The sequence below is a fragment of the Oryctolagus cuniculus genome, chromosome 4, assembly GCF_051225735.1.
Source record: "Oryctolagus cuniculus isolate XC-2025 breed Fujian yellow rabbit chromosome 4, ASM5122573v1, whole genome shotgun sequence".
In the NCBI taxonomy this organism is placed as follows: domain Eukaryota; kingdom Metazoa; phylum Chordata; class Mammalia; order Lagomorpha; family Leporidae; genus Oryctolagus; species Oryctolagus cuniculus.
Window position 1 is genome coordinate 69989312 of NC_142870.1, and position 15072 is coordinate 70004383.

Here is a 15072-nt window from a genome sequence, read left to right on the forward strand (position 1 = left end):
GATCAGAAGTGGAGCAGCCAGGTCAAACTGGCGCCTCTATGGGATGCCAAGTCATTTTAGAGGAGAAAGCAGGCATGCTAATGGAAGAATTTACTATGTACAAGGATCCCTGGGAAGAGGATTTAGCAATGGGGGTCTCTTGGAGTTGGGTTCAGGGATGGGGTGAGCTCTTTGGGTTCGAGGGTCCCCATGGTGGGGTGGGTCAATGTGGTTCAGTGAGGATTCTGTTTAGTGACTGCCCCTGGTTGGGAAATTCCCCTCGGGAGACACTAGCAGTATATCTCCCTTGGGGAGCATTGATGATTTCACATCCCACTTAGGAGACACGGGTGGTCTGGCAAGCCCTGTAGAATAATTCTCCTTAGTGTGCAGTGGTGATCTGACATCCCCCTAAGGGCACACTGTGGTTTGAGGTTCTTCTTGACAACTGTTGGTAGAATCCCCTACTCCCTTGGGGAAGTCCTGGAAGTTTGAAGGTCTTCCCTTTGGGGACTGCTGTAAAATGGAGGGAGTTTAGGTATCTGAAGATTTTTCTGATTCAGGTTGACCTGAAGGTGGTCAGAGTCCAAGGGTCTTCCAAGAGTCTTTTTCTTTTGAAGGAGCTGTTTCCTGAATGTAATTCTGAAGGCTTAGAAGTCCAGGATCGATGTGCCAACAGATTCAGGGTCTGGAGAGATCTCTATGTTCTATTAAATTTTTTAGACATGTACTTCTTTTTAAATTCTTAGATTATCATGTCAAAATAGAGACTATGTTTGGGATGGGGCTGTGGCATGGAAGGTTAAGCTCTGTTCTGTGATGCCAGCATCTCATATAGGCAATCTGGGTGTCATCCCATCTTCTCCGCTTCTGATCCAGCTACCAGCTAATATACCTCAGAAAGCAGAGGAAGCCCTGGCTTCCATGTAGCAGACCCGGATGGAGTTCCTGGCACCTGGCTTTGTACTGGCCTAGCCCCGACTGTTGCAGCCATTTGGGAAGTAAATAGTACATGAAATATTTCTCTTTCTCTTAATAAATAAATCTTTGAACAAAAACCTTATGCTTAAAAAACATAGAGACTGTTACAGTATTATGATTTACTTCACCAAGCTAAAACTTCACATACAGAGAGCTTTGTTGAAAAAGCAAAGAGTTAGGGGTTCACTTAAGGCTAATACAGAAATGTGCCAACATCCTGATGACTCTGTGAGGTAAAAATTCTCTTCTAAAAAAGAAGGGCAAATTCTTTGCTTCTTGGATAGTGAAGAAAACTAAATACCTAACTTGCCATGGTAGAAAAGTATTGGTTAGGGACATATCTGAACTAAGGAGGGGAAAATTTGAGTTTATAAATTCTACAGTCAATATCTTTATTTAAAAATACCTAAGTGGAGATTTAAGATTTTGAGAGCAAAATGACTGATTTTAAAGGTCAATAATTCAGTTTCACTATGTAGACATTAACAATAGCAAAGTGACAGACTCATACAGGAACTGCCTCTTGAAATCAGCTTGCTATTGGTTTTTCTCTTGTCTGCTCTGAAAAGCAATCCCATTAAAATTTAAATTAAAAACGTAGTATGAATCAAGAATAGCTGCTTAGTTATTCTTGGTTCATAGCAAACATTATTCAGGTAAACAGGAGTCCCATAAATGTGGTTGGAAGAAAATATTTGGGAAAAAAATATACTCTCAGTCTCATCTTCTGTTTTTATTTAGACAGGACAGGAGGTGGCATAATTCCATAGACATGATTGATTTACTCTTCCCATTATTCCCTCCCCTCAGCTAACTCCCTGCTGCTCCAAGACCTGCTTATTCTCTTCAGTTCTACACTCTGGAACCACAGTAGAACTTCATCTCTTTGTTCTTTGAAACAAGAAATATTATTTAAAAGCATAACTGGGTTGGAAGAAAAAAGCTTTCTGTTTAAGTCAGCAAAACTTAAAATTTTTAGTATCCAGGTAACCAGTTTGACCTCCTTCCACTTTTATCCTAGTACATTTAGTTATTTTTTTTTTTAAGATTTATTGATTTATTTGAAAGTCAGAGTTACAGAGAGAGAGGAGAAGGAGGGAGGGAGGGAGGGGAGAAAGGAGGGGGAGAGAGAGAGAGAGAGAGAGAGAGAGAGAGAGGTCTTCCATCCAATGGTTCAATCCCCAATTGTCCACAAAGGCCAGAGCTGTGCTGATTCAGGTATCCCACGTGGGTGCAGGGACCCAAGGACTTGGGCCATCTTCTACTGCTTTCCCAGGCCATAGCAGAGAGCTGTATCGGAAGTGGAGCAGCTGGGTCTCGAACTGGCGCCCATATGGGATGCCAGCGCTTCAGGCCAGAGTGCTGGCCCCACAGATTCCAGTTTTGTACCAGTTTTTTATTTTTGATAGGTTTTTCAGATATAGTCATGTGCTCTTTTCCTAATTTTTACCATCTCTCTATCATAGTTGCAGAAATAATCAAGGTCTGACACAGGTAAATAAAATACAGAAAATTACTATGGGATGAACTCTTCCCAAGTAAGTGTGTGTGTGTGTGTGTGTGTGTGTATAATTCTTAAAACAACATACTATGATATGTAGAAAGTTTTAAAGTGTAATGTTTTCTTCTCTTCAAAATCTTCCACAAGACATTATTTGGTTGTTAAGGACTCCACTCAAGAGAAGAAATGACAGTTCGCCATGCTAAATTTATTACCTGCACTGGAGTTGCCCTCATTTTGTTGGCAAGAAAAGCTCTTCCCTGAAGTGTAATCACACTGCTGTCACCAGGAATGATTGACATTAGGTGGAACAGCAATTTGCTATCTAATCTTCATTGTAATTCTAACCCTGTCACTAGAGATGCTTGTTCTGATTAATGAAGTGGGTAACTCATCAAAATTCCTCAGCTATTTCCCTTTTGTCAGAAAGCTCAGTGATAATTGCATCAAAATTCTCCATCAAGGAAAAATAAACAAGGAATTGTAAAGAGGACAAAAAATGTCAACAAGTTTACAATTTACCTTTGTTGACTGGAACTAACTGCAGTGCAACTAGTGGTCCAGGGGAGTCGGCCAAGGCCTGAATGTCAAGAACAAAGCTATGCTCACCCCAGACTCCCCAAAAGACTCCTTGCTGCTCCCAAGTCAAAAGGAATAGACACCCAATTGCTACAAAAGGAAGTAATCCTCAACTTTTTTTCCTTTTTGGGACCACTGTAACTAGGCAAATGACTCCAAAGAGGCTACAAAAGAGCCTGGGGGTTGAGGAGAGGAAGACCTTTATTATGGCAAAATAAATCTTCAGTGGGAAGAAGCAGCACTAAACAGCACTGAATTTTGCAATGCAAAAGCAGTACCCTATGACCCATCATATGCCTAATTTTCATAATTTTGCCCCAAAGAAAAGAGAAGAAATCACATTACCCTCCCAGCTCTAACCACACACTTTTGAAACTAATTAGAGGAAACACATTCTGTTCCCAGAACACAATGCTAAGACCTAGACTTGCTGTTGGATTCCATGGAAAAGCCTAGTGGCCTAAATTTTGACAACCATTGCTGTGTGAAATGCTACCAATGGCTATAGACAAAAAAATTATATACTGGAAGATGTGATGCCCATTTTAGTTTTGTATTCAACTTTATTCTCCTTCCTTTTATTTTTTTTAAAACCCTTATTACAGAAATTTAACAAACATACCAAAATCTAGAACAAAAGAATAAACTTTTATCCAGTTTTGAAAATTATCAACATTTTGTCAATTTTGTCTTTCTTTTCTCCACCAACTTTCCTTTCTGGAATGTTTACAAATAATTCCCCGATATCAGACATTATATCATTTTACCCACAATTGTTTCAATAAGTGCCACTAAACATGAGGACATTTTGTAAACTACTAATTCTGTTAAGGAGTTTAATATTGCTATATTTTAATTTAATATTAGTTTAATATTAGTTTAATATTGCTATAATTATCTAATAGTCATTTTGTTTCACGGTAGAATTTCAGGAAGCAACTGCCTAGTCTCACCATTTACAAGTGGTATCTTCTTAACCAATGAAACTCTGGACTCTTATTAAAGAAAACCACAATAGAGCCTATAACCTGATTACCATTAGGAGATGGCTTATGTCCTTCTCAATCCAGCCTGGACTGGTTCCCACAATCTCATGTTTTTAGTGAAAGCAGAGCTAATGCTCACTACCACTTTTTCACTTGGAAATCTTTCCCCTCTCTACCTATACCTACTCCCTGCCCCTCCACACACACACACACACACACACACACAGACACACTGCCAAGAACACAGCTTATCTCAGAATATTTCAGACAAATGCTTTATTCACCATCAGGGTAGTCTGACAGCAAGATGATGATGTGATGTCCTTTGTTCCTCACCCACTCAATATCCTTGTAAATATTCATATTAAATGTCTACTGTTTAGGGGAAAACATACTCTACTTCATAAAATCTAATGGGATTAACTTATGCCAAAGGCTTTTACACTTGAAAAACAAATTTAATCTGTTTTTTCCAAAGACAAAAAAGAAATCACATATTAAGAATAGGGCCTGCATCCCACATCACAGTGTTTGGGCTTGATTCCCAGCTCCACCTGATCCCAGCTCTCCACCAGTGCAGATTTGTGGAGGCAGCAGTGACAGCTCGAATAGTTGGGCTCCCATTACCCAGCAGACCCAGATGGCATTCCTAGCTCTCAGCTTTGACCCCATCTCAGCCTTGGCTGTTGCAGACATTTGGGGACTGAAGCAGCTAATGGTAGCTTTCTCTCTGTCTCTCTTTCTGTGTGTCCCTCTGCTTCTCAAATAAAAGAAGAGAGAGAGAGAGAGAAGGAGAGAGGGAAGAGAAGGAGAGAGCCAAAGAGAGAGAGAAGGAGAGAGGGAGTGAGACAGAGAGAGAATAGGAACCTCTGTGATCAAAAGAGGCTTCATAGAATTGGAAAAGCAAAACATCAGCCCAGTATTTTAGTTAACTGGCCCTCACTGTACCCTCTGTGACAATGGAAGTCTGGGTTGCTCGTGGGGTGAGGGAAGGAAGAATATAACAAAATAAATGATCTCCTTACCAAAACAAATACAATTTTAGTTGGAAAATTCCTCCTAAGCACCTGCTAAAATGTATTAACACATATTGACCTTGCCCATGAATCTAAAGGGGAGTTATATGAATCTCAGTATTCTCCATGTATGTGCTCCATTTCTCTTTCTTTACAGTTTATTTGCAAAGGGGCTCTTCCTTTCTCTCCCTAAACATAAGACAGCGTTGTTGAGAGGTTAGTTGCCATGTGTCAGCTCAGAAATGGTTTTCCTTTAGTGTTATGTTGGCAGTTCTGATAACACTAAGATCTTTGGGAAAGGAACTATGCTATATAAATGAGGTACTTAAAATGCTTAACTACAGTTTTCATCATTCTGTCCGGAAAAAAATCCAGGCTTATATTCCATCTAGCCCTATATTTCCTTGGTTTAGATTTGGAATGCAGTTTGTCACAAGGTGGCGTTAATAATGAATCCTCTGGGTCATGATTATCTTACTCTCTAACAGAAAACCCAACCAAACAAGCAAACTGAAACCATTCCCCAGAGAATGAAGACTTCAGAGTTAGTGTCACCCTAAATGACTGATGTGTGTGCCAGGTGGACAGTTTTTCATTGTGTTCTTCAACTTTCACAAACAGGAAACATCACAGAGTTTCTAGTCTTATTAAAACAAAAGTGTATTTCAGAATAGAGTGAGAATTAAGAAGGGCATTTTCCAATGGTATAAGAAACTCCTAGCTAATCCCTTGTTGTTTCTGCTAATTAGCAATGACATTGCTTAGTCTCCCCAAGAGATTTCACTGTAAGATCAAAGAGAAAATAGGATAGGCTAGTAGTGGGAGGTTTCTGCACAGAAACAGATGTTTTTGATAAAACAACAGACCCAGCAATGAACTATGTAGGGAAAATGCATGGTGCACCTGAACTTGTGTTTTGATAAGACATCTTGTATTGTTTCTCTCAGAAAATCTTCAAATAATGTGGCTCAAATGAGATGTTTAGAGATTGTTTGGTGGAACAGATGAAATAGAGTCAAGTCACAAAGAATTGCATGAATTAAAGGAACGGAACTAGATACAGATTCTTCAAAGTCTTCCTACAAATACTCCGTACAGCTATTTCTGTTGGGTTTGTCCCAGTGAAGTATTTTGAGGGTGCTAACAAGAGTCTCTAGTCATCAAGCTACTCAGAGTAAGTCAGTTAAGCACTTTCTTCCTTTTCAACCTGTGGTCATATCTAGACTTCTGAGTTTCCAAGTTTCATTACCTAGCGAGGAATGTGGACTGGGACCAAGATAATGAGCTCAGAGGGCCTGCCTACTCCTGCAGCATTTACCAGAGGAGTGTCCTATCTCCCACCAAGTCCATGTGGAAGACTGAGGAGTCTGCTGGGTGGATTTTTATCATGTCTCAGTTATACTCATACACATGGTGGAAATCTAAATTAGAGACTTACCAACCATATGACAAATGAGTAACACAATCACACTGAAGAGGAAGGACAAGAAAAGAAGTAACATAAGTAATTTAGAAAACAATATTCTCACTGAATACTGTAAGATTAAAAACAAAAACAACTTACAAATGCAGGTATTGTGCTCTAGTTAGTAAATGTATTTCCATAGTGGTAATGCCTTAGCAATTCTAAAACTACTTTTATAGTACATTAGGAATGAAGTAATACATATATAATGTAGATAATGAGAGCCAAATTTCTCACGGTCAGAGAAAGAACTTACAAATGAGACAGAGGGAAAGGCTATACTGAAACCTGTGGTACTGGATAGGACTGAAAATATTATGAATTTATTTAATATATATACAGATAAATAAAGAAGTAAGTTACAGGGGCCAACACTGTGGCGCAATGGGTTCAGCTGCTGCCTGCAGTGCTGGTATCACTTTTGAGCCCCAGTTCAAGACCCATTTGCTCCACTTCTGATCCAACTCCCTGCTACTGTGCCTCAGAAGAGAGCAGAAGATGATCCAAGTACTTGGGTCCCTGACCCCGTGTGGGAGACTCAGAAGAAGCTTCTGGCTCCTGGCTTCGGCCTGGCCCATCCCTGGCTGTTGCAGCCATTTGGGGAGTGAATCAGTGGATGAAAGATTCTCTCTTTGTCTCTACCTCTCTCTCTCTCTCTCTCTGCCTTTCAAATATATAAATATTAAAAAAAAAAAAGTAAGATACAGACAAGGAAAGAGAGAAAAATGGCATGATCCCTCTTTTGTACTGGAATTGGAAGTATCAGTATGAACTCATAGAATTTAATATGTATAAAGATAGACACAGAAATATAATGTGTGTGTATGTGTGGGTTACTTTAAATACTTACACTTTTCTATCTGCTGAGAGGACCCAGAAACAATGACAACCCAGTGGCAGTGAGCACATCTAGCACCTAAATCTTGGTTTCTAAAGACCATTCTCCGATAAAAGGAGCCAATTTCCATGTTGAAATGGTTGATCCCAGGGTTAGGGAAGGGAAAATAGAAGACAGGCCTGCAATATACAGTGATGCAAAAAAGAAGAAGTGCTCAAAAAAGTTGGAAGCATGTTAAAATCACAAAAGGGTCGACCTGAAAGATTTCCTAGTGGTAAAAGTTGGAACAATTTGAATAACAAAGTAAACAACAGTAATATTATATTATAATCCATAGAATAAAATAAATACTGAGCCCAAACTGAATAAAATGATTGGTTACTTAAATAAATGGGAGACAAGAGACAGTTCTTCCTTCTAGAAAATTTTCAATTAATAAAAATGAAACAATTAAGGAAAAGACAAAATCACCATTAGACAAATGCCACATTAATAATTGTTGCAGGGGGTGACATCTAGCAGAGTGGTTAAGATGTGTCTTGAGATGTCTGCAACCCATATCAGAGTGCCTGGATTCAAGTTTTGACTCTGCTTCTGATTCTGGCTTCCTGTTAATGTGCACACTGAGAGACACCAATAATGGCTCAAATACTTAGATTGCTGCCACCCATGTAGGAGATCCAGACTGAGTTTCTGTCTTGGCTTTGGATTGCCTCAGCCCCAGTTATTGTGGGCATGTGGGGAGTGAACTGGAGGATGGATGATCTCTATCTGTCTGGCTGCCTTTCAAATAAATTATTTTTTTAAAAAAGCTATAGGCAAGATCTACCAATAGATGCTAATATTAATAGGTGAAAGCTTAAGGAGAAACAGGATATTTGCAAAGTTTCACAATAACTCCTGTTAGACATCTATTAATTATGAAGGGAAAACTAGTAACTTTACATTGAAAAAACCCAGCAGATACAACCTTAACCAAATGATCAAGGTTATTGTAAACAATTATATACTCCCTGATATGTTATATACTGTCCTGGAGCAAAAAAAGGACATTGGTAGGAAAACAGGATAACCTAATAGGGTCCATAGTTCAGGTAGTGGTATTTAATGATACTGTACCAATGTGGCCATAATGGCTATAGCTGGGCCAGGAACCAGGAGCTTCTTCTGGGTCTCCCACATGGGTGCAAAGGCCCAAGCACTTGGGCCATCTTCCACTGCTTTCACAGGTGCATTAGTAGGTAGCCGGATCAGAATTGGAGCAGTCAGGGCTCGAACCAACGTCCACATGGGATGCCAGCACTCCAGGAAGAAGCTAAACCTACTATACCACAGTGCCAGCCCCCACCAATGTTAATTTTCTAATCTATCCAATCCCTCCCCACTACCTCTACCCTTCACCCAATACTTTCTGTTTTATTTGAGAGGCAGAGAAAAACACAGAAAGAGAGCTCCCATCTATTGGTTCACTCCCCAATGGAGCCAGGACCCAAAGCTGGGAGCTGGCAACCAGGAGAGAGGAACTAAACTCAAGTCTTCCATGTGGTGGCAGGAATCCAATAATTTGGACCATTACTACTCCCTCCCAAGGTCCGCATTAACAGGAAGCTGGAATCAGGAGCTGGAGCCACACATGGAACGAAGGTAGTCTGATGTTGGACACAGATATTTTAATTAGCATATTTACTGCTAAGTTAAATGCCCACTTGGTTCTTTTTTTTTCTTTTTTAAATTATTTTTATGTACTTTGAAAGACAGAGTTACAGAGAGAGATGGAAAGACAGAGAGAAAGAGATCATTGATCCACTGGTTCACTCTCCAATGGCCACAATGGCCAGGCCTGTGCCAGGCTGAAGCCAAGAGCCCAGAGATTCTTACAGATCTCCCAGTTGGATGCAGGGGTCCAAGCACATAGGCCATCTTCTGCTGCTTTCTCAGGTGCATTGGCAGGGAGCTGGATCAGAAGTGGAGCAGTCAGGTCTTGAAAGACTGATACCCACATGGGATGCTGGTGCTGCATTATGTCAAAACACTGTTCCAATTGGTCCTTTTAAAATCAAGTAATCTGTTTTAGATGGGCCACTAATCTAAAATTCTAATCTATTCTAAAATTATGTATATATGTCTAACATTCATATCTAGCAGTTCCATATAAAATACATGATTTCTTTATGTACAGTGTACTTCCAAAACAATTTTTAAATTCATTTTTTAGGGAACAAATGTCATTCCTCCCATAGATTAAGTAACATACCATGGCATTTTATCCTTATGCTTTCTTAAGATGGTTCCGCAAATACTTATTTCTCTTCCTATTTTCTTTTAGAAATCTGAACTTTTTTTTATAGGAGGGCACACTAATTCTTTATGTCTCATGAAGGTTGTAGAATCCAAGAGCCTCATCAAATATCTCTCAAAATATTAATCCCATGGTTCAGCATTGTGGTATGGTGGGAAAAGCTGCCATCTGTAATGCTGGCATCTCAAATGGGTACCAGTTTGTGTCCCAGATGCTGTACTTCCCATCCAGCTCCCTGCTAATGTGCCTGGGAAATCAGAGGAAGTTGGCTCAGGTGTTTGGGCCCCTGCTGCCCACATGGAAGACCAAGACGAAGTTCTTGGCTCCTGACTTTGACCTGGCACAGCCATGGCCATTGCAGCCATGTGGGGAGTGAACCAGCAGATGGAAAATCTTTCTCACTGTCTTTCCCTCTCTCTCTGTAACTGTGACTTTCAAAATAAATGAATAAATCTTAAAAAAAAAAAAAACAAAAAAACAGATTAATCCCAACTCCTAACATTTCCTTTTACCACACTTTCTTCTCTATCCCTGAGGTCAAATTCTGACCAGTCTTTTATTTAATACCTGAATAATTATTGACTGTCTGCCTTTCAGTTCGAAATGCAGTCCAAATATATTTGTCTAGTTATAATTTTTTTTTTATTTTTTAAATTGCTTTGACTATTTTACTTTTCTTCCTCATATATTAGTTATCCTTATCACATGCAACTTTCTGTTATTGATTTCTAGGGCCTTTATAAGTCAATCCTGGGCCGGCGCTGCGGCTCAATAGGCTAATCCTCCACCTAGCGGCGCTGGCACACCGGGTTCTAGTCCCGGTCGGGGCGCTGGATTCTGTCCCAGTTGTTCCTCTTCCAGGCCAGCTCTCTGCTGTGGCCCGGGAGTGCAGTGGAGGATGGCCCAAGTCCTTGGGCCCTGCACCCGCATGGGAGACCAGTATAAGTACCTGGCTCCTGCCATCGGATCAGCGCGGTGCGCTGGCCACGGCGGCCATTGTAGGGTGAACCAATGGCAAAGGAGGACCTTTCTCTCTGTCTCTCTCTCTCACTGTCTACTCTGCCTGTCAAAAAAAAAAAAAAAAAAAAAAGTCAATCCCTAGATTAATATAAAGCTGGCTAAGTATCTTCCTAACATTATATTTTCTCTTGTTAAATCTACTCATTCATGTATTCATTCTTATAACTTTTTAACTAAATTTCAGCAAAGCCTAAGGATGTTGTAAAAGATATAAAATATCAAATTAATATTTTCTCATCCAACTTTCTCATTTATAAATCTGTCAAGTATTTTCTTACATGTTAAATGCTATAAGCTCCAAATTCATACTTCTAGCAGTCCTACCTCATTGAAAAAAATGACTTAAATAACTTGAGGAAGATACTTGTTTATCAATAAAAAAATCTGCCAGTTATTTTTACTAAAATAGAAAGTAAAAGGAAGAAAAAAAAGAGTAAGATAAAATATAGACCAATAAAAAAAGAAGTAGGGACATAAGTGTATCATTGCTTTAGGATCTGAGCTACTAAAGGCAAGTAATAGGTTCCTGTATTTTCTGAGTAGTCCAGAACACAACAGTCCTTAAGACTCAAAGTGGAAGCTAAGCTGCCTTAGTAGTTAAATGCTATTCTGAAAAGGGTAGTTTAAGAAGTCCTAAATTTATCCCCCAATCTCCCAAGAACCCACCAAAGTATATCAAGAATGGTCCCAGAACAGGGGACTGTTACTTGGTCCTCTGCACCAAGGCAACTAGGCTACACAAAACAAATGGTGTATGTGATTTTGGTTTTATTTTATTTTTTAAATATCTGAGCAACATGTTCAGATTTTTTTTTTTTTTTTTGACAGGCAGAGTCAGTGAGAGAGAGAGAAACAGAGACAAAGGTCTTCCTTTTCCATTGGTTCACCCCCAAAATGGTCTTTACGGCTGGCGCGCTGCGCCAATCTGAAGCCAGAAGCCAGGTGCCTCCTCCTGGTCTCTCACACGGGTGCAGGGCCCAAGCACTTGGGCCATCCTCCACTGCACTCCCTGGCCACAGCAGAGAGCTGGACTGGAAGAGGAGCAACCCGGACAGAATCCGGCACCCCAACCAGGACTAGAACCCGGGGTGCTGGCGCCGCAGGCAGAGGATTAGCCTAGTGAGCCGTGGCACCGGCCCTGGTGTGTGTGATTTTGACATTGGTAATGTGGCTCAGTGGAGTGTGGTATTTATGTCATCCCATATCTGATGGAACTCCTGGTCATTTACCATACTACAGAATGCCAAGTAAGGAGATATTACAACTCCTACCTGGTGATTTTCCTTGAAAGTCTGGATTAATAATTTCTTCAGTTTCATTTTTCTTTCTCTTGCCATTTTTCCTTCATCTAGAGGAATGTGTGCACTCTGAAATGTGCCTTTTTCTGGATTCTTTTGAGAATTTTCTTCTTGCTTTGTCTTCTCTCTGTTAAAAAACAATTTGTATATACATGTACAATAGATTTAAAATGAGTAATTATAACCTATGGTAGTGGAATGAACACTGAATTTTTCATCAGAAGAAACGTATTTTTTTTCTTAGCTGAAAAACTATGTAGTAGGATGACTTTTTTGGAGGCTTAGTTATCCTTTTAAAAAATACAGATTAAGTAGAACATATTATTATTATAAAGTACTTTGAAAAACAGAAATTACTATAGATATTTTAGCAAAGTATTTTTGTTGAATTTAACACTGAATCATACTTTGATCATTTGATCTCTGTCCTTAATGTGTTGTTCATTGTGAATTAATGCTGTAACTAGTACTCAAACAGTATTTTACACTTTATGTTCTGTGTGGGTGCAAACTGTTAAAATCTTTACTTAATATATACTAAATTGATCTTCTGTATATAAAGATAATTGAAAATGAATCTTGATGTGAATGGAATGGGAGAGGGAGTGGGAGTTGGGAGGGTTATGGGTAGGAGGGAAGTTATGGGGGGGGAAAGCCATTATAATCCATAAGCTGTACTTTGGAAATTTATATTTACTAAATAAAAGTTTAAAAAAAATTTGAGAGTTAACAACTACCAAGTGTTTTTCTAATATGGATTAATTTTTATCCCTTCTTATAAGGGCAATAAAAAATAATCCTCAAGTAGGAAGGAATGATATTCTTACCACAAGACTTTTACAAGGGTTTGTAGTAAAAAAAAAATAATAAAGAAGTCAGGTATTATTGAGTAACAGGGGATACACAATGTTATTTATCACTGTTATTAATACTATCACTGCTGATGTTAACCTTCATCTCTTGATGAAGGAGGCTTTCCAATGCAAAATTATTATTTTCCCCCTTGTACAGAGTAAATGTTCAGGAAGAGATACTCTAAAACTATGCAGTGAACAGATTTAGGATAGCTTACAAATAAGTTCAAAAAAGCCCTCCCAACAAGAAGAGTTTACTGATTCTTTCCACACTACTAATGTCATAACTGGGTTATATTAGATGATTATGGGAAAATCACACTGGGCATTAAAAAACACAATGCTGGCCGGCGCCGCGGCTCAATAGGCTAATCCTCCGCCTTGTGGCGCCGGCACACCGGGTTCTAGTCCTGGTCGGGACGCCGGATCCTGTCCCGGTTGCCCCTCTTCCAGGCCAGCTCTCTGCTGTGGCCCGGGAGTGCAGTGGAGGATGGTCCAAGTCCTTGGGCCCTGCACCCCATGGGAGACCAGGAAAAGCACCTGGCTCCTGCCTTCGGATCAGCGTGGTGCGCTGGTCACAGCACGCCGGCTGCGGCGGCCATTGGAGGGTGAACCAACGGCAAAGGAAGACCTTTCTCTCTGTCTCTCTCTCTTTCCCTGTCCACTCTGCCTGCAAAAACAAACAAACAAAACAAACAAACAAAAAAAACCACAATGCTGATACCATAGATCTGATTTGTTAAAAATTACATGAAAATACACATGCACATATATCTTTCATGAAAGTATTATCTGGAGAGGTATAAACACCATCTGCATTTCCATTCAGAAAAAAAGCTGATAATATGTCAGTCTTAATTCTTTGTGTAATCATTATTTAATGATTTTCCAACATTTTCTAGTATCTATTATTATCAATAGTTATTTTAATTATTTTTGTGCACAAGTCTTTATCTGGATTTCTGATAATTTTCTTAAAGCAATTTTCCTAGGACTGGAATTGCCAGGTCAAAAGATAATACCATTTTATTACTCTTGTTTATTGCCAAATTGCTATTTGGAAAGTTTAAATCAGTTCATTCACCTAGAAGTGCAGCATATTATCTGTCTCACTATAAGCATAGATAAGATTTTAACTTTTAAAAGAAATGACTGGTCAGTGAGCATTTGTTGAGTGCCCACTGTGAGCAGAGCATCCTGCTAACATCAAATTTTACTTGTTTCACAATTTATTTTAGGTCAGCCTAGTTTTTCCAGGGCTTGGGAGCAATCTGAAAAGCAAAATTGACCTTAGAAAGAACTCACTAAAACACTGGTGATTGCTTTCTGAAAGGCACGGCATCTGGAGGAGGCCTGAGCCTGGCACTTGAAGGAGTGAAAAGCAAGTCCACTGCCATGCTGCTTTAAATTGGGTAGAATAAGAGCAATCAAGAACACAGGCGGGGGGAAGCTGTGTAGGCTGACGGGGTGGAAGGGATTATCTAATAGGTGTATCTGGCCTCTCAGTTTGAGTATTCTGACACTTCAGTCACGTTGTCCTAAGACTTTTGCAGTTCCTGCATCAGTGCTGTCTCAGAATAAATACATTAGTTGGTTCACTTACAAAGCTCATTTTCTGTGTGAGGATACATAGCAGTACTACTTCCTGTGGGGACGATTTTCTTTTTCATTTTGTCAGATATTCTTTTTTTATTATGAGTAGCAGTAAGGTGATAGTGACTTTCTTTACGATTATTAGAAAATAAGACACTAACACAATTCACAACAGGACGAAGCACAATTGCTGAACATGCATAATAAAATGCTCAATCTTAAAAATATTATTTAACCGAACAAACACAAACCAATCAATATAATACCTTTTAAATTGTGAAAATATTGGAAATCATTATACTCCCAAGTTTTGAGAAGAGTGTAGTAAACTGGCCCACTGCTGGCCATACAGCAAATATATACAACCCGTACTGAAAGCAATTTGGCAACATTTCAAGAATCATAAAAAGATCTATGCTATTTAATTCAGTAATTACATCCCTAAGAATTTATCTGAAGAATATAATTCAAAAGCATGAAATAGTTCTATGGTTAAGGATGCTTATTACAATATCATATTGATGAAAAATCTGAAAAAGCCAAAATGTTTACCAGTTTGGGGAGGAGGTCCTTACATAAATTATGAGTAGGAACTCAACAGAGTGACATACAGACCTCAAAACTCCAGATAATGTGTTATTACAATAAACAAAGTAACAAATT

At 39.3% G+C, this 15072-nt stretch overlaps 1 protein-coding gene across 14 annotated transcripts in view; it reads right to left on the minus strand.

Annotated features, from left to right (window-relative positions):
- The window catches only part of CCDC191 (coiled-coil domain containing 191), a 113691-nt gene that overhangs the window by 70313 nt on the left and 28306 nt on the right, over window positions 1-15072 (minus strand). For all 14 annotated transcript variants that reach the window (XR_016233094.1, XR_016233093.1, XR_016233091.1 and 11 more), the window contains one exon: window positions 11936-12089. Coding sequence is in view for 10 of the 14 variants with exons in the window: in XM_089331671.1 (XP_089187797.1) it covers window positions 11936-12089 (154 nt within the window). In the remaining 4 variants the exon portion in view is untranslated. The remainder of the gene's footprint in view (window positions 1-11935; window positions 12090-15072) is intronic.